At 45.5% G+C, this 24,705-nt stretch overlaps 1 protein-coding gene across 2 annotated transcripts in view; it reads right to left on the bottom strand.

Moving 5' to 3' along the window:
- ALOX5 (arachidonate 5-lipoxygenase) overlaps positions 1–24,705 on the bottom strand; it is a 54,484-nt gene that overhangs the window by 13,240 nt on the left and 16,539 nt on the right. For both annotated transcript variants that reach the window (XM_033841807.2, XM_033841806.2), the window contains exons 4-6: positions 12,278–12,400; positions 4,851–4,957; positions 2,704–2,876 (exon numbers count right to left, since the gene is read on the bottom strand). In XM_033841807.2, the coding sequence (XP_033697698.1) occupies positions 2,704–2,876; positions 4,851–4,957; positions 12,278–12,400 (403 nt within the window). The remainder of the gene's footprint in view (positions 1–2,703; positions 2,877–4,850; positions 4,958–12,277; positions 12,401–24,705) is intronic.

The raw sequence follows: 24,705 nt of genomic DNA, 5'->3' as shown, positions 1-24,705 counted from the left end.
CTTCCTCCTTTTTTCGGACGCAGAGGACCCTGGCAGTTGTCTGACACCGGTGATGAGCTCCGAGCAGTCTGCTCGAGATGCATTCAGGGCAGGAGTGGGACGGGGTCGGGGAAGGAGGGGATGGTGCCCTCGGCCAGCCAGGGCAGAGGGAAGTGGGGAGAGGCTGCTTCCAGGATAGCAAGTGATGGCCCCTTGGGACACCTTGGCCAGAAGTTGGAGACACTAGTCCCGGTGGGCACAGGGTTGGCTGGGCTTCTGTGATGGGCTGGACAAATGCCTTTCAGAGCGGATGTGGCCATCAGTGACCACTGTGCAGAAGAAATGGCTGCCGATCAAATCTTGAGCGGACCCAGGTTGTTTAACATGATGAATGAAAGGCTAAAGGGAGGCCCTGGGAACCCGGGGGCCTGGGGTTTGGGTCTGCCTATGGGGCATTTCTCTGTTATTCCAGGCCACCTCCTCTCTCTGGGCCTCAGTTTCATCCTGCTGGAAAGTGAGAGCACCAACCCTATCTCTCAGTTGATATTCTAGGTTCTGTAGAAGATGCTGGTGGTCTTGCTTGTCTGGTATTCCTGTCCTCTCCTTTTGGTCGACATAGTCCATTCTCCTGACCATAGCGATTGGTTCAGGGAATTATCCCAAGCTGGACCCATGACACTTGCTGGAAGTGTTGGGAAACAGGGACTTTCTTTCTGGGATTGGGTAATGTTTGCTAAAATGGTGGAAGGTAAGTCTGAAGCTGTTGGTGGTCATCTTTACCTCCACAAAAGGACACCTTCCTAAGAAAAAAAATCCAACAGAGGCAGAGAATTGAGAAATGGAGAAATGATGCCAATGGATTATCTGAACCTTGGACCCAGCTATGCCTGAGCTAGTCGCTTTGCTTCTTCTTTTTAAAAAAATCATTTATTTATTTGGTTGCACCAGGTCTTAGTTGCGGCACGTGGGCTCCTTAGTTGTGGCATGCGAACTCTTAGTTGCGACATGCATGTGGGATCTAGTTCCCTGACCAGGGATCGAACCCGGGCCCCCTGCACTGGGAGCATATTGTCTTATCCACTGTGCCACCAGGGAAGTCCCCTCGCTTTGCTTCTTGCTGTTGCCTCAACCAATGCATTTCTTATGATTTTTGTGACTTGAAACTACAAAATCCTAATATAAAGTCTAAGAACTAAAACACTCTTGAAGAGTTGTGACGATGACTCAAAAACAACAGGGGTAGAATTTCTCTATTCATGTTGCAAAAAAATAACTGCATAGGTAAAGATTAAAAGAAAAAAACTTTGGAGTTTTAGTAGGCCACAAACTTAATGTAGATCATAAGATGCTGCCAAAGAGAAGTAGCAGAAATGACTGTGGGAATTAAGAACCATATTGTAGGGGATGGAGCGACGTATGTGTAAGAGATGGGTGGTGTGTGTGTAAGACTCCAGTCAATGGTGGCTATTGGATTATTGCTTCACCACCCAAACCACAGCTGAGCATCAAGACCATAACTCAAAGGAAAGACGACCACTGTGGTGGCAAGGACTCCTGAGCGGAGGCTGTCCCCCTGCCAGGGCGGCTGGGTGCACAGATGGCTGCTCAGTCCCTTCCAGTTCTAGGATTCTCTGGCTTTTAAGATTCAGTGATTCTCTGATTTGAAGTTTGAAACCAACAGCACTGAATCAATGTTACTACGTCCAGCAATTAAATCTACAGGGGAGAACTGCTGTGTGTGCCTGTCTACGTGGGGACAGGTTGTCACCTGTCCACATGACCAGGTGGGGCAGGAGCCCTGCCTGGGGACTTCAGCTGGGCAGGTGGCCCTCCAGAGTCAGGTGGACAGGGTGTGAGGGCTGGGAGGTCTGTCCACAGACGGCACTGACCATCGCTCTCTTTCTGGGGCCCCATGGTGAGCTGAGCAAGCAAGACAGGGTGACTGGAAACAGCAGAAGGCCGCCTAGACACCTGGGGCAGGTGGCAGGAGGCCTGGTCATCCTGGCTCTAGTGGGAATGGGCCAACTGATGGGAGACTAAGGCCAGTTCCCAGAGCCTCAAGCTCCTGGCATGGAAGGCGGCTGACACTGAGTCCTACCAGAGGAGGAGCTTTGAACCCCTTTCTGTCTCAAGACTACAATAGTCTTGGAACTGGAGAAGGCTGACCCTGCAGACGAGGGCCAGGAGAAGGGCTGGGGAGAGGGTGAGGACAGAAGCAGAAGACCAACACTTCTAATTAGGAAGTCAAAAGTTCCATCAGTTTTCTCCTTTTTTTTTTTTTTTTGATGCAAGGCTTGCTTTTTTCTCCAGTTTCTTTACCTTTGCAAGGTGGGTAACAATTGATAGTCCTGTGTGTAAAGCATCTCTCACAATGCCTGGCCCACAACAGGCCCTTAGTTAGAGGGAGCTCTTTTAATCGTGATATTGATATTGAAAATATTGATATTATGCTCTAAGACCTGCACATCACGGGGAAATATCCCTCTCAATTCCCCCACCCATGCTGGACAAGACAGTTTTCATAAATGCTCAGGAAAAGGAAGAGGTCACTTCACTGAGGGCAGTCGATCTTGCCATCAGCCAGACAGATGAGCCTGGAGGTAGCAGCCTGGGGGCCAGCGAGCAATGGCCAGCAGGAAGTGGTTTCTGCCCAACAGAGTATGACCTGGCCACCTGAGCTGAGCCTCTGGCCCGGGCCACCGTCTCCAGCCAACCAGGTTCTACCTCAACCTCCTGCTCCAAGGTGAGCTGCCGCTCCAGGCTGCACTCCACCATCTCTGTGGTAACCGGGAGATTCTCTGGCAGCTTCACGCAGCGCTGGATCAACACAGGGTTGCAGCCGTTCAGGAACTGGTAGCCAAACATTAAGTCTTCTTGCCAGTGATTCATAACCTGCTCTATGGAGGAGAGAATCGGAGCTCAGCCTGCGTTCTGAGCCGGGCTGAGGTCTTCCTGATGCTAGCGGAGGGCCAGAGTCCTTGCTGGGTCCCCTCTCCCAGGCACTCAGTGGACAGCCCACCATGCCCAACTGCTTGACCACTAGGTCAGGCCATGACACCACCCCATCCTCCCTGAGCTGGCCCTTAGTGGCTCAGAAGGTTCCTGGGGAACCCCTTTCTCAAGCACAAAAACAAAAATAGACAAATGGGATTGCATCAAACTAAAAAGCTTTCTGCACAGCAAAGGAAACAATCAACAGAGTGAAAAGACAACCTACAGAATCGGAGAAAATCTGTGCGAACCATATATCTGATAAAAGTTTAATCTTCAAAATATATAAGGAACTCCTACAACTCAATAGCAAAAACACCAATAACCCGATTAAAAAATGGACAAAGGAGTTTTTGTTTGTTTGTTTTTGCGGTACGCGGGCCTCTCACTGTTGTGACCTCTCCCGTTGCGGAGCACAGGCTCCGGACGCGCAGGCTCAGCGGCCATGGCTCACGGGTGCAGCCGCTCCGCGGCATGTGGGATCTTCCCGGACCGGGGCACGAACCCGTGTCCCCTGCAGTGGCAGGCGGACTCTCAACCACTGCGCCACCAGGGAAACCCTGGACAAAGGATTTGAACAGACATTTCTCTGAAGACGACATACAGATGGCCAGCAGGTATAGGAAAGAATGCTCAACATCACTAGTCACCAGTGAAAGGCAAATCAAAACCACAGTGAGATAGCACCTCACACCTGTCAGGATTCTATTATTTAAAAAAAAGGCAAGTGTTGGTGAGGCCATGGAGAAGTTGGAGCCCTTGTGCACAGTTGGTGGGAATTCAGGATGCACAGCTGCTATGGAAAACAGTGTGGAGTTTCCTCGAAAAGTTAAAAATAGAACTGCCACATGATCCAGCAATCCCACTTCTGGGTATTTATCCCAAAGAATTGAAATCAGGATCTTGAAAAGATATCTGCACCCTCATGTTCCTTGCAGCACAATTCATAACAGGCAAGATGTGGAAACCACCTAAATGCTCATCTACAGAGGGATGAATAAAGAAAATGTGGTATATACACACAATGGAATACTATTCAGCCTTAAAAAAGATGGACATTCACAATATATGACAGCATGGGTGAACCTGGAGGACATGATGCTAAGTGAGATAACCCAGTCACAGAAGGACAAGTACTGCATGGTTCCACTTATATGAAGCATCTGAATTAGTCCAGCTCAATAGAATCAAAGAGCAGCACAGTGTGGTGGTTGCTAGGGAGGGGTTGTGGGGAGTTACTAATCCATGGTGTGAAGTTTCAGTTAAGATGAGTATGTTCTAGAGGTCTGTTGTACAACACTGTACCTATAGAAAAACAAAAGAAAAAAAAAACCCAGGTCCTTGTGCCCAGGAAGCAGGGGCCCTAGGATGAGGGAGAAGGAGGGGAGCGGGGGGCACCCTGGGGAGGAGTTTGTGAAGGCAGTTTCCCCCCTTGCTTGTCTCCTTAATGTCTCCTAATCTTTCTGTTGCTGTGTGGTCCTTCCTGTGCCATCCCTGGCAGTTATGATGCTACTGTTCTACCAAATACATCCTAGTCCAAAGGAACCCACTGTTGCTTTCACGTAAATGCTTAAAAAACAAGCTAACTCCTGCCTTTTCTCTGTTCAGAAGCATCATAAATGATTGATTTATTTAAAGAAAAAGTGTTGATATTTATGAGACTTTCGATGGTGAAATGAGGTTGAGGGCGCTCAACACTGGACATCCAAGGAGGAGAAACCTCTGGCCATGAGGGTGATGCCCAGTGGAGCGTACTGTGTGGGTGCAGGCAGTGCTGGCCTGGGGCACAGGGAGGCCTCGTGCTGGAGTGGGTGGAGCAGCCCTTTCCCACGCCCAGGCAAGGCTCCCCAGCACCATAAGAGCCCCCAAAGCACACTCACCAGAAATGGTGTTGCTGATCCTGAGGAAGATTTTCTCAAAGTCCGCGAAGTCGCTCCAGGAAGACTGGAACATGTGCATGAAGCGGTTGATGAACAGGTTCTCCATCCTGCAGACCGAGACACGGCGGCGCCCCTGCACGCTCTGGCCTCACCTGCCCCCTGCCAAGCCCCTCCGCACCCTGGTCTCATGGGGCCTCTAGGGGACTTGAACCCAGGGCAGCTCCAAGGGGGCAGCTGATTGGCCTTGTGGAAACCAGGACAGAAACTGGCACCCACGCCCATGCTCTTCCTTCTGCGTTTCCCCTAAGAAAGAGACCAGTCGCCTGTCCTCGACAGCAGTCTACAGTGCTCTCTTCCCATTCACACGGGCTCTGGTCTGTGCCTTCATTCATTCATTCATCAGACTTTTTGCTGCCCCAAATTGATGCAAGCTTCCAGGGACAGAGCACCGTTATCTCCTATGTAGCTGCTCTCCCGAGTCTCCTGGATTTGGGGGGATAAGCAGTTTAGTGGAATTTAACCCTCATTTACTTTCTGCCTAACCTTGGCTCTTTGCCTTGTGCTGAGGAGTCCATATGCAAGGCCAGAGAGGGCAGCTGAGATGGATGCAGGTCAGCACAGAGTGTTAAGGGCCTGGCCGAAGATCCCAGCTCCATCTCTTCCCAGCCATATGGCCTTGGGCAAATCCCTAACCTTCTGTGCCTCAGTTTCCTCATCCATGAAACGGGTACAATAACTGTCCCTGCCTCACAGGGTTGACATGATATATAGAAAGCATTGATTTGTAAAATGAGTTCAACAAATATTAGCGACTAGTACCATGATTATCACTTACTGTTAATATTAACGTCTGCAGCCTTAAACTGTGGTGTTCTGGAGGGACCAGTGGACAAGTTCACAATCCAGGCTACGGCACAGAACTTTGCCCTCTCCCTCCTGGGGTCCTTCTGCTTAATTCATTCATCCCTTTCTTCCTTCACACTCAGTTCACCTAAGAATCTTTGCGTCTGGCTCCTCTTTACTTCCTCTCCTCTCTGCCCTCCTTAAGTGCTCTCACCCAGGGCACTGTGTGTCACATCCTAGTGGCTGTACCTAAAGAGTCAGCTCTAAACTCCCCTGATCTCGCTGAAGCATCTGACAACCAACCCCTTTTTCCTTGACACTAAAATGCTGACCCCCATGGACTTCATCCCTGCTTCAAACCCCCATGGTCCTGCACCGCCCACCCCCAGCAGTAAAGGCTGGGATCCTTGCCCAACTCTCTGCGTTGGCAGCCTCAGCTCCACTTCCCTACACAGGCCCCCACTCTGGTCCTCCTGGATCACGGAGTTCTCACCGCCCTGAAAGCCATCCCCTCCACTCCTCCAATCAGCGTGGTGAACTCCTATGCATCCTTCAAGACCCAGGTTGGGCCTCTCTCTTAGAAAGCTTTTTTCTGATGCTGCATCCTCAGAGCTTCCTCCCTGCCTCAAGTTTTCCCAGTGCTCTTTTCCAAAGGAATATCTACCACATACTATCGTGATGAGCCGTCCATAGCTTGGTCTCCACTAGACTGTGAGCTTCTTGGAGCTGGGACCAAGGGACCACTTTTGATTCATCTCAGGCCCCCACCCCCAGGAGCTCAATTTGCATTTGTCAAAGGACAAGCAGCAGGTAGCCTCCTCTGGGCCAGCTCCCGTGGGAATGGAAGAAGCCCAGAAGAGCCAGCAAACAGGCAGTAACAGAGCCTGAGAAGGTAGCTCCCTGGCCAGTCTCCTTCCTTGGGCTCAGGAATGAGGACAAAGTCCTCGCAAGCATCCAGAATGGAGATACTAGATACTAGGTCTACACTGTGCTAGCCCGCACCGCAGAGGCACTGCCTACGTGAGTTCGTTTAAATCTCATAACAATTCTAGCAGTTAGGCAGCACCAACCTCATTTTATAGGAAGGAAATGGGTCAAAAAAACTTAAATAACTCTCCCAAGATGGCGCAGCTAGAGTCAGAAACAATCGCTGCTCTCCAGGCTCTAAATAAGGTGACCTTTTGCTTTTAAAGGGTAATTAGAGATGAGTTGATACTTGTTGCTATACTTTGAATAGATTAATAGGTTTTCTTCCCCCAGGAAAGCAAAGTATAACCTTGCTACCCCGAGTGTGGTTGGTGGGCCAGCAGCATCAGCACCCCCAGGATGGCATTAGAAATGCAGATTCTCAGGCCCCACCTCAGCCTTCCCTAATCAGAAACTCTAGGGGTGGGTCTCTAAGTCCAGATTTTAACAGGCCCTCCAGGGGATTCTGATGCAAACTATAACTTGAGAACCATTGCTGGAAAGGTTGCAATGTTTTCCAAATTAATTTAACTTTAAAGCAAACCCTTTTTAAAGGAAACATTACTTTATGATTTGTGTTAACTTATACCTTTATTTTATGATCCATTTTTAACAAAAAACTGCTACTTTAGCAAATATAAGTAAAAATTTCCAGGTCTAACTTTTAGGTGGGAATTTTTTTCCCCCTACATTTTCCCCAACAAATTTATTTTCCAATGGGACACATCTCTGATTCTGTAACAGAATTCAGCATAGGTAAATAGGGTTGATATACAGACATACAGGGATCGGTTAGAACTAGGAGGAGATGACTTTAACGATTACCAAGGAGATCCAAGGATTTGGGTAGCATTCGTGAAGTTAAAGGGGAGAATCCTATTTTCTGAGTGCTTTGGTGATGTGGAGCCAACTTGCTTCTGAGCTGGGGTGACAGTAGGAGGGTGTGGGGACTTTTTCCCGCAAAACTCCTGGCTTTGGCTTCCAAAGTCAAGAGAACAAGTTCCCTCGGCTTCCCTGCTCCCGTGCCATCATCTCTCCCTCTCTCGCTCTCACCCCAGCCCTCCTCATGGGCAAGGAAGCCCATCTTTTCTCTCTAGCTTCCTGCTCTTCATCTTGCGGCCTGCTCTTTCCTTCTCTATGCCGCCAGCTCCTTTCAAAGAGCTACCATACATGTAATTTTGTCTGACTTCACGCAAGCAGTGGGTGACTGGTCTGTGGGGCTGGAGCAGGGGTGGGAAGACTTATTGCCTTCGGACCACACTCTTCTCCCTGTCCCCAAACAAAGCCTCTATCTGGCCCTCGACCCCCTCTCCCCCGTCCCTTGCATGGCTCCCAACCTTGCTTGGCCTCAATGCTCCCTGAAGCCTCTCTGCTTAGCCCCGGGCCTACCCATCCCACTCTACCCTTGGTCTCACTATCGGAGGCCGGACAGGGCTCTGAACGTCAACATGCCCCCTGACTGCACTCATCTTCCTCTTCACCACTTCTTGTCCAGCTTTCCTTTCTGATGACCACCCCACTCTGCCTATAAGCCAGATGTACAGTGTCAAGGGTGCCTTGGGTTCTCCCCTCGGCCTCTCCCCATTTTGACCTGAATTTCAACTGGATCCCGGGACATCCACACCACATCCTGAAGTCCTCCCTACTCCCCTGTTCCCTGTCTTTGTTTTTCCCCACTGCTGGGCTCGCTCATCTGACCCTCAAAGGCTGCCAGGTCCACCTTCTGCAATGTGGCTCTGATTTCCCTCACCTCTCCCTGTTTCTCATCCAACACTGCAAATCCAGACCCCAAGGAGAAGGACGCCCCTCCAAGGAGCTGCCCCCCCCACCCCGATCTCATCTGATGAGAAATGTCCGGTGGGTGAGGACCCAAGCACCCTGGTCTGGTCATCTCTCCCAAACTCAGTCACATTTCTGCACTGTTCTCCTCTACTGGGAAGGAAGCTCTCTTTCTCAATTTCCTTTGAAGAGAACATTCCCTTACCAGTCCCACCAACCTCCTGCACTCAGAGCTCCAGGCTGCAAACAGTGAGTGGTGATTAAACAGATAAGCTGCTCCTCCTTTGACGACAACATGAAATTTCACCCCCCATGTGGTTCTGTGAGGAGGCCCAGCCACACCCAGCCTTTACATGTGATGCTCCCTCTGCCAGAGCGTCCGAGTCCTGCTTCTTCAGGCTCCCAACCGTCTGGTCAGCTGCAAGGCCAGGCTAGGTGTCCTGCTGTGAAGCCTTCCTGGACCCCATAATGAGATAACACCAAACAGAGGAAGGGTCCCTCTATGAGCCCTTGAGGGCAGAGGTCGATCTGAGGGAGCAAGTGCTCAGCAGGTGATGCTGGAGAAGTGGGTCCTGGCTGGCCTGACCTCATTACTGGGAATGAATGAAGACTAATGGGAGAACCTTCTCTGTGCAGGGTTGACATATGTGGTTCCTTAATATTCTCACAACAGCCTGGAGTGGGAGCTATGGTCTCATTTTTTAGATGAAGACACCAAGTCTTAAAGAAGTTCACCAGCTTCCTTAGGCTCACCTTCCACTGGCCCAGAGCCCTCTCCCATGAATCCCTCATCTCCCGGGGTGGGGTCCCTCTGACCTGCTTCCCTGAGGCCCAGTCCCCTTGACTCATCCTCCTCAAATGCAGAGGCTGTGTCTCTTCTCTCCTTCTTAGGACCGCATGGTCCTTGGTTCACTGTGCCAACAGAGCTGGTGCTCAGCTGACCACCCCAGCTGGGCTGTGCCAGGTGGGGCTGAGGGCCCATCTCAGGATTTCTTTGCTCTGGTCCTGCCAAATAGTTTGCAGCTCAAGGGGCCAAGTAACATGGAAGATGTAGAGAAAGATGGGCTATGGTATTGCTGGAGAGATGGTGGCCTGTGTGGCCCATACTGGGGAGCACAGGGGAGGAAGCCTCCCTCAGACCTGGGGCTTCTAGGAGCTTCTGGGAGAAGGGGCACCTTATTCCAGTCCTGAAAAATGATGAGTTGGACTTGGCCAGGCAAAGAAGGGAAAAAGGGCATTTGAGGCAGAGAAAACAGCGAGGCAAAGACAAGGGGACACGAAGACCCCCAGCTCTGGACACACATGGCTGGGGTGTCCTGTGCTTCTGGGGGCAAGAGAGAAGGCTGGGCAGAGACCCCTGTGGTTGGGGTAATCACTGAAGGATTTTAGGTAGGCGAGTCAAAGAATTATATTTGCTTTGTAGAAGGAGCCGCCAACAAACTATACATGTACTTGAGAATGAACTTCCAATTTCTGTGTGGGATGGAGCCTGGGGAAGCAGGTAGAAGAATGTTCCTGAACATTCTGGGGAGACATGGCAGAGCTGAGAAAGGAGGACATGCACACAGACCCAGGGGATGGACATGATCCCACATTCACCTGGATGGAGGGTGAGGCCAAGGGAGGCATCAAGGCCAGTGGTTTCAATCCTGGTTGCACATTAGAATCCCCCAAAGAGCTTTTAAAATATACTCATGCCTGTGCTGCAGATGCTGGCATAACAGCCTGGCTGCAGTGAGGTGGCACGGAGTCTTAATATTAAATGCACAGTCAGGACCGAGAACCACTGACCTAGGATGCTGTTGGCTATGATGGGGATACGTGAGAAGGAAAAGGTAAGTGTGTGATTGTGTGTGTGTGTGTGTGTGTGTGTGTGAAGTGAGGGCCTGTGAGGTGGTCACAAAGGCCACACTCAATTCATTTTGAAAGGGTTTACTGAGCACCTATCCTGTGGCAGCTGCTGTGCTGGGATCCTGAGATAAAAGATGACAATGACCTAAGGAACACTGAGCAGACATAAGAAAGGCACAGCCTGGCTTTCACTCCACCATCCCTCCATCTACCATCCACTATCCATCCCTCCACTCACCATCCATCCATCCATCCATCCATCCATCCATCCACTCCCCCACCATTACTTAGCAGAGGTGGCACTACTCCCCAAAGCAGTATCACCTCCTCTGACCTTGCTGCCTCTCTATCATTATCGTTTTCTCTCCAAACTGCCCCTTTTACAAGGGCCTTCTGTCCTTCTTGTATCATCCTGGTCTGGACTCTGCTCTCCTAAAGCCACATGCCTTTAACTCAATAATGCTAACCCCTGGGTAGGAAATGAGACATATGATTGCCCTGATGTTTCCAGGGAGCCAGGTGTTGGGTACTGCTGCGTTACTAATCTAGTGGTTTGGTGTTAATTTTTCTCTCCATTTGATCTCAATAGTAGCAGGGAAGAATATCCCCAGTTTTGAACCCCAATAGACCTGAATTCAAATCCTGGTTTTGCCAATTCCTGCTGAAACGACCTTAGGCAAATTCCTTGGCCTGGACCTGGCAGAGCCTCAGTTTACTTACCTGGAGATGGTTAAAAACAGTACCTATTTCCTGGGGTTGCTGTGAAGGTTAAAACAGACGATTCTATACAGAAAGCACCCACACCTACAGCCTGGCACTTAGCAGAGGCTTATTAAGTGTCAGGCCCTTATTACTTCCTCCCTCCCACGGAGATGCAGCCGCAGGGAGACAAATGCATCCTAGTCTCTGTGATGTGAGGGGATTCCCTGCGGAGTCTGATTGTGAGGCTGTGTGTGTGTGTGTGTGTGTGTGTGTGTAGGGTTTTTCTCAAATGCCCCAAAGAGGAAGGCCTGAGTGTGTGGCCTCCCACCCTTTCTTTACAGAAGCAACCAAATGAGGCAACTTCTTGAGTGGAGCAGCTATGCAGCTAAGCAAATGCCACCACAGAAGCTAACTGGGTTAGTGCTTCTCCACCTGTCTGCCTCCTGGTTATGCCAACCCAAGGCCAGCGCCCACCCTGGGAGACTCTCACCCTGAGAGGGGTGCTGGGCACCGGGAGGTGCTGAATCTCCTCAGGGCCATCCAAGGCTTGGTCAGGTTGCATGACCACGGGTTTAGGGTTTTCCCAATTTGCATGATTGTGAGAATTCCCTAAAGTATCAGAGGACAGATTCAAATGCCCCCCCACTAGCCCTGAGGTAGGGCTGGGGCTCCATGTTGGTAATGAGCACCCAGGGGGTCTTTGAAAACCGTATAATAATTCAGCCGCCAAGAAGGAGCGCAGGACTCGGATCTCTGCTGTTTATTAGCAGGGGCTACTGGGCAAGGTATTGTACTTCCTTATTCCACGTATTCCTCAACTGCAGAATGGGGATAAGATCTGTGCCTGCCTCGTGGGGTTGTAGTGAAAGGCGAACGGGGATGCATGTAAGTGATCAGCACAGGCGTGTTGGTCATTATGACTGCAATGCCCTACCAGCTGGGTGACATCCTGGACACTGTTTACCCTTGAACTAGTCCAAGGGGAGATGAGCTGTGGATGGGGATGGGGCACTCCAAGTAAAGACCTCCACTCTGGGCTGAAAACAGCTGTTTGGTGTCTGGAGTCCTACAGTCTGTAAATTTGTTTAGATACAGGTTTCCCTGTGATTTGATTGTGCATTAAGGATCCATGCTATTGCCGAGATACAATCAAACGACTGGGGAAGAGTTGCTCGGCTGAGCTGATCCCCCAGCCCAAGGCCACCACAAGGGGAGGAACGAGGGTTCCATCTCCGGCCCCAGCCGCTGGAGGGCTGCCCAGCATCCTCGAGTTCTTGAACACTTACGCTTTAGAGTAGTTCAGAACAAAGTCTACTCCCTTCTCACTATCGAACTGGATATCTCTGGGTAAATCCTTGTGGCATTTGGCATCGATACTCAAGGGGAAGCCAGGGTTCCACTCCATCCATCTGAGCGTGAAAAGGAAGGAGAAGAAAACTGGGTTAAATGTCTGGCTTTTGGGTTGGGCCCTCAGGCTGAAGGCTGCCTGTGTGGTCTGAGGATGTGCCCATAAGGTCACCATGCTTTAGCTGAGCGTGTGCCTGGCGAGGTACTGGGATGCCTCCCAAGGTCTGGTGTCCCCCCACCTTGCTGTGCCCTGGGTCTCAAAGTGGGAAGCCTGAGGTTCCCTAAACCTGAAGCTGGGATTACAGCAGAGGGGTGGTGAATGGTAGGTGCACACCAGTGTGTACAGAGAGCATCAGAAGACCTCATTTATTTGAGGTGACATTCAAGGGCGATGTCTCCCCAGCACAGAGCTGCCATGCTGGCCCCTGGAGGTGGAAGTGGTTAAGGTTGCCCCATCACACTTGACCTAGACATCCAACATCCTACCAGCTTGGTCATCACCCCTGTATTGTGTGTGGTGGTCAAGGGAAAAAAGGGGACAGCGGTCATGCCTTCCCAAAGGGGGCATGAGTCAACAGGGAGGTTGGGTGAGGACCTCCAGGCACAGACTGATGCCAATAGCAGATTCAGAGATTGTTGTAATCAAAACAGCTCCCCGGGACTTCCCTGGTGGCACAGTGGTTAAGAATCAGAGCAACTCAGAGCAACTAAGCCCATGCACCGCAACTACTGAGCCTGCGCTCTAGAGTCTGCGAGACACAACTACTGAGCCCACGTGTCACAACTACTGAAGCCCGCATGCCTAGAGTCTGTGCTCCACAACAAGAGAAGCCACCACAATGGAGAAGCACGAGCACCACAAAGAAGAGTAGCCCCCGCTTGCCGCAAGTAGAGAAAGCACGCACGCAGCAAAGAAGACCCAATGCAGCCAAAAATAAATAAATAAAATAGATAAATTAAAAAAAAACAAAAATAACCAGCTCCCCTCAAAGACAGGCCGTGCACTCTACCCCACCAAAATTTTTAGAGCCTGGTGTCCTTAAAATTTATCCTGTAGTATTGGGTATTTAAGTTTGTTTTTTTAAATTTTACTTTTCTTTTTGTTTATTGAAAAAACAAACCAAACCAAACCAAACCAAACGAAAAATCTGTTAGTTTCTTTTAGGGTGGGGAGAATGATCTTTTATTTATTTAAATGATCTTACATTTGTTTAAAAACCAAAATTTACATTCTGGGATTTCAGCTTTTCCATTTGTATTCCTTTTTTTTTTTTTTTTTTTTTGCGGTATGCGGGCCTCTCACTGCTGTGGCCTCTCCCGTTGCGGAGCACAGGCTCCGGACACGCAGGCTCAGCGACCATGGCTCACGGGCCCAGCCGCTCCGCAGTATGTGGGATCTTCCCAGACCGGGGCACGAACCAGTGTCCCCTGCATCGGCAGGCGGACTCTCAACCACCGCACCACCAGGGAAGCCTGTATTCCTTTTTAATCTAATCTCTCTTATAAGAGGGAAGTAAAACACTGAGAGTTCAGGTCGTTAAAAAGTCTTAGGACATGGAAGCAACCTGAATGTACAACAACAGAGGAATGGATAAAGAAGATGTGGTCCATACATACAATAGAATATTACTCAGCCATAAAAAGAACAAAATAGTGCCATTTGCAGCAATATGGATGGACCTAGAGATCGTCACACTGAATGAATGAGTCAGACACAGAAAGACAAATAACATATGATGGCGCTTATATGTGGAATCTAAAAAAAGGTACAAATGAACTTATTTACAAACAGAAGTAGAGTCACAGATATAGAAAACAAACTTATGGTTACCAGGGGATGGGGGGAGGGATAAGTTGGGAGATTGGGATCGACATACACACACTATTATATATAAAATATATAACTAATAAGAACCTGCTGTATAGCACAGGGTACTCTACTCAGTACTCTGTACTGGCCTATTTGGGAAAAGAATCTAAAAAGAAAGGAGTGGATATAGGTATATGTATAACTGATTCACTTTGCTGTACACCTGAGACTAACACAACATTGTAAATCAACTATACTCTGATAATTATTTTTTAAAAGTCTTAAGGCCCTTTAATATCATCTTGTACTTTTATTGTCACAAAAATTCCACAATGTTTTTTGAGGTATCCTGTTTTTTGAGGCCCAGCAAGCCTCTCATTAGTATCATTAGAGGTGAACAGGAACTGGATATGATCACTCATATGATCACTCCAAATGCATTTTGAAAAGCGTTTTCTGTTGTATAGAACCTACATTTCTTACTGTTAGTTTACTAACAACATTCTCTTTTCCTAGACATTAAAAAACCTTCTATTTTTGTTGTCTGTATTAACACCAATGCTGGATTAACATTAACCAGGGTAAAAATGTGGATGAATGCACAAATGTCAATTAATTTATTGACTTTTTTCCCTTTGTTTTAGAAAATGATTTAAGGTATCTCCAATATATGTGTAAAATTGAGGCAGTCATCTGGTAGCCCCACTGGTATTAACTGCCGATTACTTAATTACTGTTGGTCAAATCAATTTAAATATTCCTAACCATCTTTTCCTAGCCACTGGGAAGTAGGGCTCTAATTAATTTGAAGAGCTGAGTAGAGCTGGATTTCTTCAGTATGGAAGCACTGAACCCCATGAGGAGAGATGGGCCAGCAAATACATTCACGTTTTCTTAAGGGTAGAGTTTACTTGGAGCACATTTCAAGACCCCACCTTCCTGCTGACCCCCAGCCTCCAAAGTGCCCCACCTCAGGAGGTCAGGAGACAATGGCCTCTCACTGCATGGAGACAGCACAGTTTGCCAGCTAGTTTACTACTGGCGCCTGAAACCAACACCTATGTTCCTTCCACTGCAGGCACTGTTGCCTGAGAGGCCTGACAGGCTGATCTGCACAGGGGCCAAAGGCCTCATACTCACAGATAAATAGGCAAAGAAAAAAATCATACTCCATTGGAAAGACCAAATTGAACAACCAGGCAGAAGGAAGGAAGGAAGAAGCAGAAAAGACATTTAATTTTAAAAAGAGAGAGAGAGAGAGAATTCTTAAGGAGATGCAATTACAATCTAAAAAGACTTTCTGCAACCACAAGACATGATTTCAGAATTGAATATTCCATAGAAAAATGGAAAAAAAGAGTAATAGTCACTGTGAGATCTGATTGGTCTCCTGGAAGACAAAATCTGTTCATTCAGTAACTAATTATTGAGTGCCTGTTATGTGCCAGACACTGCTCTGTGACAAATGGAAGGAAATGCAACACAAATACACAAAGAAGTGGAAGTCATGGAAGAAAACACAGGAGACATGAAAACCAGATATAGAAGATTTGATGCGCAGAGAGAGTTCCAGAGGAGAGACAGGGATACATGGAGAAGTAAAAACCAAAGAAATAGGAGAAAAACTTCCTTAAGCTGAAGGGACCTCAATTTTCTGAGTAAATCCTAGGCAGAAAAAAAAAAGAAAGAAAAAAAAGACATTCCTAGGGCTTCCCTGGTGGCGCAGTGGTTGAGAGTCCGCCTGCCGATGCAGGGGACACGGGTTTGTGCCCCGGTCCGGGAAGATCCCACATACCGCGGAGTGGCTGGGCCCGTGAGCCATGGCCGATGAGCCTGCGCGTCTGGAGCCTGTGCTCCGCAACGGGAGAGGCCACAACAGTGAGAGGCCCGCGTACCAACAAAAAAAAAAAAAAAAAAAAAAAAAGACATTCCTAGATATATACTGATTAAATTGTAAAATGTGAAAGAGGAGAATGCTGTGGAGACGGAGCGGGGATTGAGAAAGGGAAAGAGAGAGAGGAGAGATGGTTCCACAAACTCACAAGCTTCTGGGAAAAGGAAAATAACGAAACTATCACTAGGTTTCTCATTTGCCATACTGAAAATGGGGAGATAGTGTAAGGTGTTTACAGACTTTTTTATATAATCATTTAAGCCTCATATCAAGTATGGACTCAGACATTATATTACCTGCATATATTACCCACCCTTTCATATATTAATTGAACAAGTTCAGCCAAACAAAAATGACATTAGAATGAACCAAGAAGTTCCTAAATATAGTAAAGAGTGTTTATTAGAAAACAATAGCAAATATATTGAACAAATAAAAATATCAAAGGCATTTTCTCAAAAATCAAGACCCAGAAAGGATGTTCATCCTTGCTACTGTTACTTTGTTTTGGCAATAAGAAAAAATTATCAGTGACATAATAATGTAAACTAAGAGACAAAAGTATCATCATTTACATAATACGATCAAATAACTGGGCAACTAAAAAGACTCACTTAAAAATAGAGACAATATTAGGCTTCCCTGGTGGCGCGGTGGTTTGGAATCCGCCTGCCAATGCAGGGGACATGGGTTCGAGCCCTGGTCTGGGAGCATCCCACATGCCGTGGAACAGCTGGGCCCGTGCACCACAACTACTGAGGCTGCGCTCTAGAGCCCGCGTGCCACAACTACTGAAGCCTGTGCACCTAGAGCCCATGCTCCGCAACAAGAGAAGCCCCCGCACCGCAACGAGGAGTAGCCCCTGCTCGCCACAACTAGAGAAAGCCCGCGCACAGCAACCAAGACCCAACACAGCCATAAATAAATAAACAAATAAATTTATTTTTAAAAAAAGGAGACAATAAAATAATTTAGTAAGGTGTCAATACAAAGTAAATATTAAATAATGAGTAGTTATCTTTATCCCAGCAATATTCATTGGCAAACAGAAAAACACCCTACTTAGAATGGCAAAAGCTATAGTTTCCTTTGGTATAAAGTGACCAGAAAGGTGAAAGAACTTCATGAAGAAAAAGTAGAAATTCTATTGAAGGACATCACACAAGATCTAAATGGGTGGAAACATGCAACATTATTAAAATGTCACTACAGGACACACGTGTCATTCAAAGCAATTCTCATCATGAAAAACTTTAAAAAGAACAGTAAGATAACATAACGCCTATTCACATTTATTAGAAAGTTCTGGTAACCAAAAGATGGCACTGGGCCATGGAGTAGGAAAACAGACCCAAGAAAATATGTGGATATAATACAAAACTAGCTAATATTTATCCAGTGCTTTTTATGTGTCAAATACTAGTCTATGTGTTTTCATGGTGTAATCTATTTAATTCTTTCCAAAATCCTTAGGAAGTGGTACTATTATTTCCCCCATTTTACAGATGGGGGAATTGAGGCACAAAGAGATTACACAATTTTCACAGGACAGAGTGTGGCAGTTAAGTGGGAGCTGAGCCCAACACCGGCTGCAGAGCCCATGCACGGGGTCACCACGCCAGCTCCATGCGCTGTGGGTGTCATCCCAAAGCAGCAGGAAGAAACATTATGTAATAAATGATACCAGGGACATTTGACCCCCACTTCACATCATGTATAAAAATACATAGCCGATGAATTAAAAGACTGAAGTTAAAAATAAAATTATAAAAATATTAGACAAAAATATGAGAATTTATGTAACACTGGGGTGGGGAGGGCCTTCTTAAGCAAAGCAGGAAACTCAAAAGTTACAAAGAAAAACAATATATATATTAAGAAAATAAAAAGCTAAAACCTGTGACAAAAGTAACTGAAGACAAGTGATACACACTATACATATAACAAAGGGATACAATCTTAATATATAAAGAGCTGCTTTAGATTAATAATAAACCCACAGGAAAATAAAGCACATAAATAGGCAATGCAGAGGCTAAAGCCATCAGTGGTCCGGGTATGCAGATTAAGACAGCAGCGGCTCTTAAGGATTCCTGGATTGTTAAAAATTTAAAAGATTGATGTTATCAGGTATTAGTGAACGTATGGGTAATAGTATATTCTTACATACTTTTGGTGGGATTGAAAATTACTGTAAAGTTTTGGGAAGGGAATTTGGTCATTCTTTTTTTTCTTTAAACATCTTTATTGGAGTATAATTGCTTTACAATGGTGCATTAGTTTCTGCTTTATAACAAAGTGAACCAGCTATACATATACATATATCCCCATATCTCTTCCCTCTTACGTCTCCCTCCCTCTCACCCTCCCTATCCCGCCCCTCTAGGTGGACACAAAGCACCAAGCTGATATCCCTGTGCTACGCAGTTGCTTCCCACTAGCTATCTATCTTACATTTGGTAGTGTATGTATGTCCATGCCACTCTCTCACTTCGTCCCAGCTTACCCTTCCCCCTCCCCATTTCCTCAACTCCGTTCTCTACACCTGCGTCTTTATTCCTGTCCTGCCCCTAGGCTCTTCAGAACCATTTTTTATATTTTTTAGATTCTATATATATGTGTTAGCATACAGTATTTGTTTTTCTCTTTCTGACTTACTTCACTCTGTATGACAGTCTCTAGGTCCATCCACCTCACCACAAATAACTCAATTTCATTTCTTTCTATGGCTGAGTAATATTCCATTGTATATATGTGCCACATCTTCTTTATCCATTCATCTGTCGATGGACACTTAGGTTGCTTCCATATGCTATTGTAAATAGAGCTGCAATGAACATTGTGGTACATGACTCTTTTTGAATTATAGTTTTCTCAGGGTATATGCCCAGTAGTGGGATTGCTGGGTCATATGGTAGTTCTATTTTTAGTTTTTTAAGGAACCTCCATACTGTTCTCCATAGTGCCTGTATCAATTTACATTCCCACCAACAGTGCAAGAGGGTTCCCTTTTCGCCACACCCTCTCCAGCATTTATTGTTTGTAGATTTTTTGATGATGGCCATTCTGACTGGTGTGAGGTGATAACTCACTGTAGCTTTGATTTGCATTTCTCTAATGATTAATGATGTTGAGCATTCTTTCATGTGTTTGTTGGCAATCTGTATATCTTCTTTGGAGAAATGTCTATTTAGGTCTTCTGCCCATTTTTGGATTGGGTTGTTTGTTTTTTTGATATTGAGCTGCATGAGCTGCTTGTATATTTTGCAGATTAATCCTTTGTCAGTTGCTTCATTTGCAAATATTTTCTCCCATTCTGAGGGTTGTCTTTTCGTCTTGTTTAAGGTTTCCCTTGCTGTGCAAATGCTTTTAAGTTTCATAGGTCCCATTTGTTTTTGTTTTTATTTCCATTTCTCTGGGAGGTGGGTCAAAAAGGATCTTGCTGTGATTTATGTCATACAGTGTCCTGCCTATGTTTTCCTCTAAGAGTTTTATAGTGTCTGGCCTTACGTTTAGGTCTTTAATCCATTTTGAGTTTATTTTTGTGTATAGTGTTAGGGAGTGTTCTAATTTCATTCTTTTACATGTAGCTGCCCAGTTTTCCCAGCACCACTTATTGAAGAGGCTGAATTGTATTGTATACAATTGAAGAATTGTATATTCTTGTCTCCTTTATCAAAGATAAGGTGACCATATGTGTGGGTTTAACTCTGGGCTTTCTATCCTGTTCCATTGATCTATATTTCTGTTTTTGTGCCAGCACCATACTGTCTTGATTATTGTAGCTTTGTAATATAGTCTAAAGTCAGGGAGCCTGATTCCTCCAGCTCCGTTTTTCTTTCTCAAGATTGCTTTAGCTATTCAGTGTCTTTTGTGTTTCCATACAGATTGTGAAATTTTTTTTTCTAGTTCTGTGAAAAATGCCTTTGGTGGTTTGATGTGATTGCACTGACTCTGTAGATTGCTTTGGGTAATATAGGCATTTTCACAATGTTGATTCTTCCAATCCAAGAACATGGTATATCTCTCCATCTGTTTGTATCATCTTTAATTTCTTTCATCAGTATCTTATAGTTTTCTGCATACAGGTCTTTTGTCTCCCTAGGTAGGTTTATTCCTACGTATTTTATTCTTTTTGTTGCAATGGTAAATGGGAGTGTTTCCTTAATTTCTCTTTCAGATTTTTCATCATTAGTGTATAGGAATGCAAGAGATTTCGGTGCATTAATTTTGTATCCTGCTACTTTACCAGATTCATTGATTAGCTCCAGTGGTTTTCTAGTAGCATCTTTAGGATCCTCTATGTATATAGTATCATGTCATCTGCAAACAGTGACAGTTTTACTTCTTCTTTTCTTATTTGGATTCCTTTTATTTCTTTTTCTTCTCTGATTGCTGTGGCTAAAACTTCCAAAACTCTGTTGAATAACAGTGGTGAGAGTGGGCAACCTTGTCTTGTACCTGATCTTAGTGGAAATGGTTTCAGTTTTTCACCATTGAGAATGATGTTGGCTGTGGGTTTGTCATATATGGCCTTTATTATGTTGAGGTAAGTTCCCTCTATGTCTACTTTCTGGAGTGTTTTTATCATAAATGGGTGTTGAATTTTGTTGAAAGCTTTTTCTGCATCTATTGAGATGATCATATGGTTTTTCTCCTTCAATTTGTTAATATGGTGTATCACATTAATTGATTTGCATATATTGAAGAATCCTTGCATTCCTGGGATAAACCCCTCCTGATCTTGTTGTGTGATCCTTTTCATGTGCTGTTGGATTCTGTTTTCTAGTATTTTGTTGAGGATTTTTGCATCTATGTTCATCAGGCACTGAAACCAAATCAATATACAAATGGAAAACAAGCTGAATGTCCATCAATAGGAGAATGGTTGAATAAGTTATGGTACCTTCACATAAAGCAAGAAATGTGTGGCAGTTTAAGGACAAGGGAAACAATGAGATACTATTGCACACACATTGGATTGAGAAGGATGCACATGTCTCAAAGTGCAAAGTGGGTCAGTGATGTAGGGAAACAGCAACTCAGGAACAGCTCTTAGGGTGAAAATTGGCAGAATCCCTTTGGAAAACAGTCGGCAATATTTAGAAAACTTAACACGTGGTCTGTAAACTTTGGTGTCTACTCCTAGGGATGTTCCCTAGAAAAACTCATTCAGGAGAGCACCAAGAGACAAGACATATGTGGAAGCTTATTGTGGTGTGGCTTTCAACAGCCAGAAATTAAAGACCACCCACACGTCCACCAGCAGGGAAGTGGGTGAACACAGTGGTTTACTTACATGGTGGTGCACTACACAGAAGCTAAAATGAATGGATGACACCTATCTGTGTCAACTGGCTACTCTTTAAAACAGAATGACCACTGGAAAAAAAGCAAGTCACAGAATGATTAGGTTAAATGATGTAGATTAGATGAAAACACATTCTGCTGCGTGTGTGTGTGTGTGTGTGTGTGTGTGTGTGTGTGTGTGTGTGTGTACCACGCAGGTATCTGCAGTCATAGTGAGAGAACATGGATGCTGGGTTATGACCTGTGTGGGATTCTCCATGTCCCTGCCTGGCTGATTGAGTGACAAGAGCCAGCTGGACTTGCCAGCTTTTGACATACTGGAGATTATTCTTAGTTGTTACTTCCAAACTCTAATCTGGAAGCCTGTGAGTTCATATGAAAGAGGAACTATAAGAATATGCAGACGGTGCAAAATTCAGTGTTTCCTGAACGGAAGCAGAGGAGGAGGTCTGAAAAGGACAGATGAGTAGAAGGAGGAAGAAACGATGATTAGATCTAAGAAAGGGGCAGACTATCTCACCAGAAAACCTTCTGCCCCATTCCCTAGACCCTGCCAGAGCCCCGTCTCTGTAAAACCAACACACCACTGAATCCACCTCTCCCTGGGGAAGGGGTGTTTCTCAAAGGGTGCTGCATGGAGCAATCGTTCAGCACGATGTTAAGAGTCGTATGTCAAATTCTCTTGGGACACACTGGGTTTTTTAAAAAAAAAAAAAAAAGAGGGCTTCCCTCGTGGTGCAGTGGTTGAGAGTCCGCCTGCCTATGTATGGGACACGGGTTTGTGCCCCGGTCCGGGAAGATCCCACGTGCCGCGGAGTGGCTAGGCCCGTGAGCCATGGCCGCTGAGCCTGCGCATCCGGAGCCTGTGCTCCGCAACGGGAGAGGCCACAACAGTGAGAGGCCTGTGTACCGCAAAAAAAAAAAAAAAAATTAACCAGGGTCCATTACCCCAGAACTTCTCAGAATCCTCAATGCTTATGTGCATTGTGAACCTCTAGAAGGGGGATGTGATAAACAGTTTCCCAAACTTTTTTTTACCATGGGACCCTCTTCTGGGGAGAAAGTTTTGGGACCAGTTGCTCCAGTGCACACTTTGGAAAATACTGGGTTAAGACAAAATGCCTGTAAGACTGATTTATTAGTCATTAACTGAATTAGTGTGGAACTGATAAGATTTGCTGTCCACTCTCTTAACAGGACACAAACTAGCCTGATTCTCTGGAAGCTGTTTAACTCGCCACAGTCTAGGACTCCCTCCTTCCACAAGGCCAGAAGCACGTGGAGTGCTCACTGTAGGGGCTTTCCCTGGGTGGTTGAAGTGGGGAGGGAAGCTGTGGAAGGGGCATATGAACGCCAGCCCTTTAGGATGGGAATGGGCGGTGCATAGCTCTTGGACAATGCCTTGTGCACTGCACCAACTACAAAAGTCTCAAAACACATCATATGGTGCCTGAGCTGAGAGGCTTACTCACAAATATTCTACAACAAATTGCAAATTCATAGACCCTTAACATTATGCACTGCATTAGCAGATTATTCTTCCATACCTGGCACTAAAAATCATAAAAATTTCATTAAAAATTTTATTTTGGAAAAGAATATATAAATATATGGATGCATGTGTATATATGCACTCACACACTCACATATGCATAAAAATGCACAAGACATCTGTATAAGCAACATCCAGATCGAGAATCAGAACATTGCTAGTAGCCTCCACACCCACTGCCCACTCAACCTCCCCGATCACCTTGATTTTGTGATAATCGGTTCCAGCTATTGTTTATTGTTCCACTGCTATACAACTTTGCCTAAGCAATATAATTTCAAACCTCATGGACTGGCTGGACATGTGTCTGGTTTCTATTCTTTAGCGCTGTGTTAGTGAGGTTTGTTCATGTTGCTGTGGGTACCAACAGTTCACTGCTCCTCCTGCAGCGTAGAGTTATCACAATTTATTTATTTGTGCTACTTCTGATGGACATTGGGTGGTTTCCATTTTTTTGGCTCTCATAAATAATACTGTTGTGACCATCTGTGTACATGTATCCAGGTGCACCTGCACACCTGGATTTAGATCCAGGAGTAGAATTTCTGAGTCAAAGATTATAATGTAGCTTCAATTTCACCAAATATTGCAAAACTGTGTTCTACAGAGGTTGTTTCAATTTATATCCCTGTCAGCAGTGTATGAGTCTTCCCATCCCTTCATACCTTCTTCAACACTTGGGTATTGTCAAGTTGTTTCAGTTTTGCCCGTGTGTGTGTGTGTGTGTGTGTGTGTGTGTGTGTGTGTGTGCAGCAGTAGTAGCAGTAGCTCATTGTGATCTTACTTTTGATTCCTCTGATAACAAATGAGGTTGAGCACCTTTTCGTAAACTTGCTGCTTATATTTTGTGCAGTGACTGCAGTGTCCATTTTTCTACTGAATTGACAATGCTCTTCTTGTAGATTTGTAGGGGTTCTTGGTACATGATAAATAATAATTCTTGTCCATCACTCTGTGAACTTTCTCCTCACTCTCTTTGTGGTGTCTTGTAGTGAACAGAAGTTCCTCACTTTGAGATAGGTGAGTTTATTCTTTTCCTCTATGGTTAGTACATTTTGAGTCTTGTTTGAAAAATCTTTTTTCCTTGAGGTCACGAAGAAGAATCTTCTATAGTTTAAAAGTTTTATAGTTTTGCCTTTAACATTTAAGTCTATTCAACCCAACAATGAGTTTTCTGAATGATATGATGTAGAGTCCAATTTCTTCTCCTTTTTCTCTTCCTCCACTTTTCTCTCTCTGTTCTGTATGGGTTCCCAATAGTCCCACACTACTCATTGTCAGAGCCTCTGTAATATATCAAGTATCCATGTGTGTATTGCCCTGTTTCTCATTTTCCATTCTGTTTCATGGAAATGTAAGTTTTTGAAGGAACGGGGGATAGAGCTAAAGATAATTTTGAGCCTGAGGCAATCAGTGGCCTCAGTGGGGATTTCTCAACCACTGGACAGCAGTGGGTCCATGAAAGGGGGAAAGAATAAGGGGCTAAGAGAAAAGAGATGTCTTTACAAATTAGAAAAGTTAAAAAAATAGAGGATACCACCCAGCTACAGCAAGGATTAGTGAAATAGGTATCTACACACTGATCATGAAAAATGGTTAAAGATTTTTGAAGAGAAATTTGTCTATATATACTAATAACGTCTACTATTTGACTTAGTAATTTCATTTCTGGGTATCTATCCTGAGGAAATACTTAATAATACACACAAAAAGGAAAGATTTTCACATTGTTTATAAGAATAAAAAATTAAAAACCTCCTAAATGTCCAGTCAGGTTGGTGTTTAAGTAAAGTATGGTACA

This window comes from Tursiops truncatus, chromosome 16 (genome assembly GCF_011762595.2).
Source record: "Tursiops truncatus isolate mTurTru1 chromosome 16, mTurTru1.mat.Y, whole genome shotgun sequence".
Classification (NCBI taxonomy): domain Eukaryota; kingdom Metazoa; phylum Chordata; class Mammalia; order Artiodactyla; family Delphinidae; genus Tursiops; species Tursiops truncatus.
The sequence above is the reverse complement of the archived record's forward strand: the minus strand, read 5'-3'. Positions and strand labels throughout refer to the sequence as shown.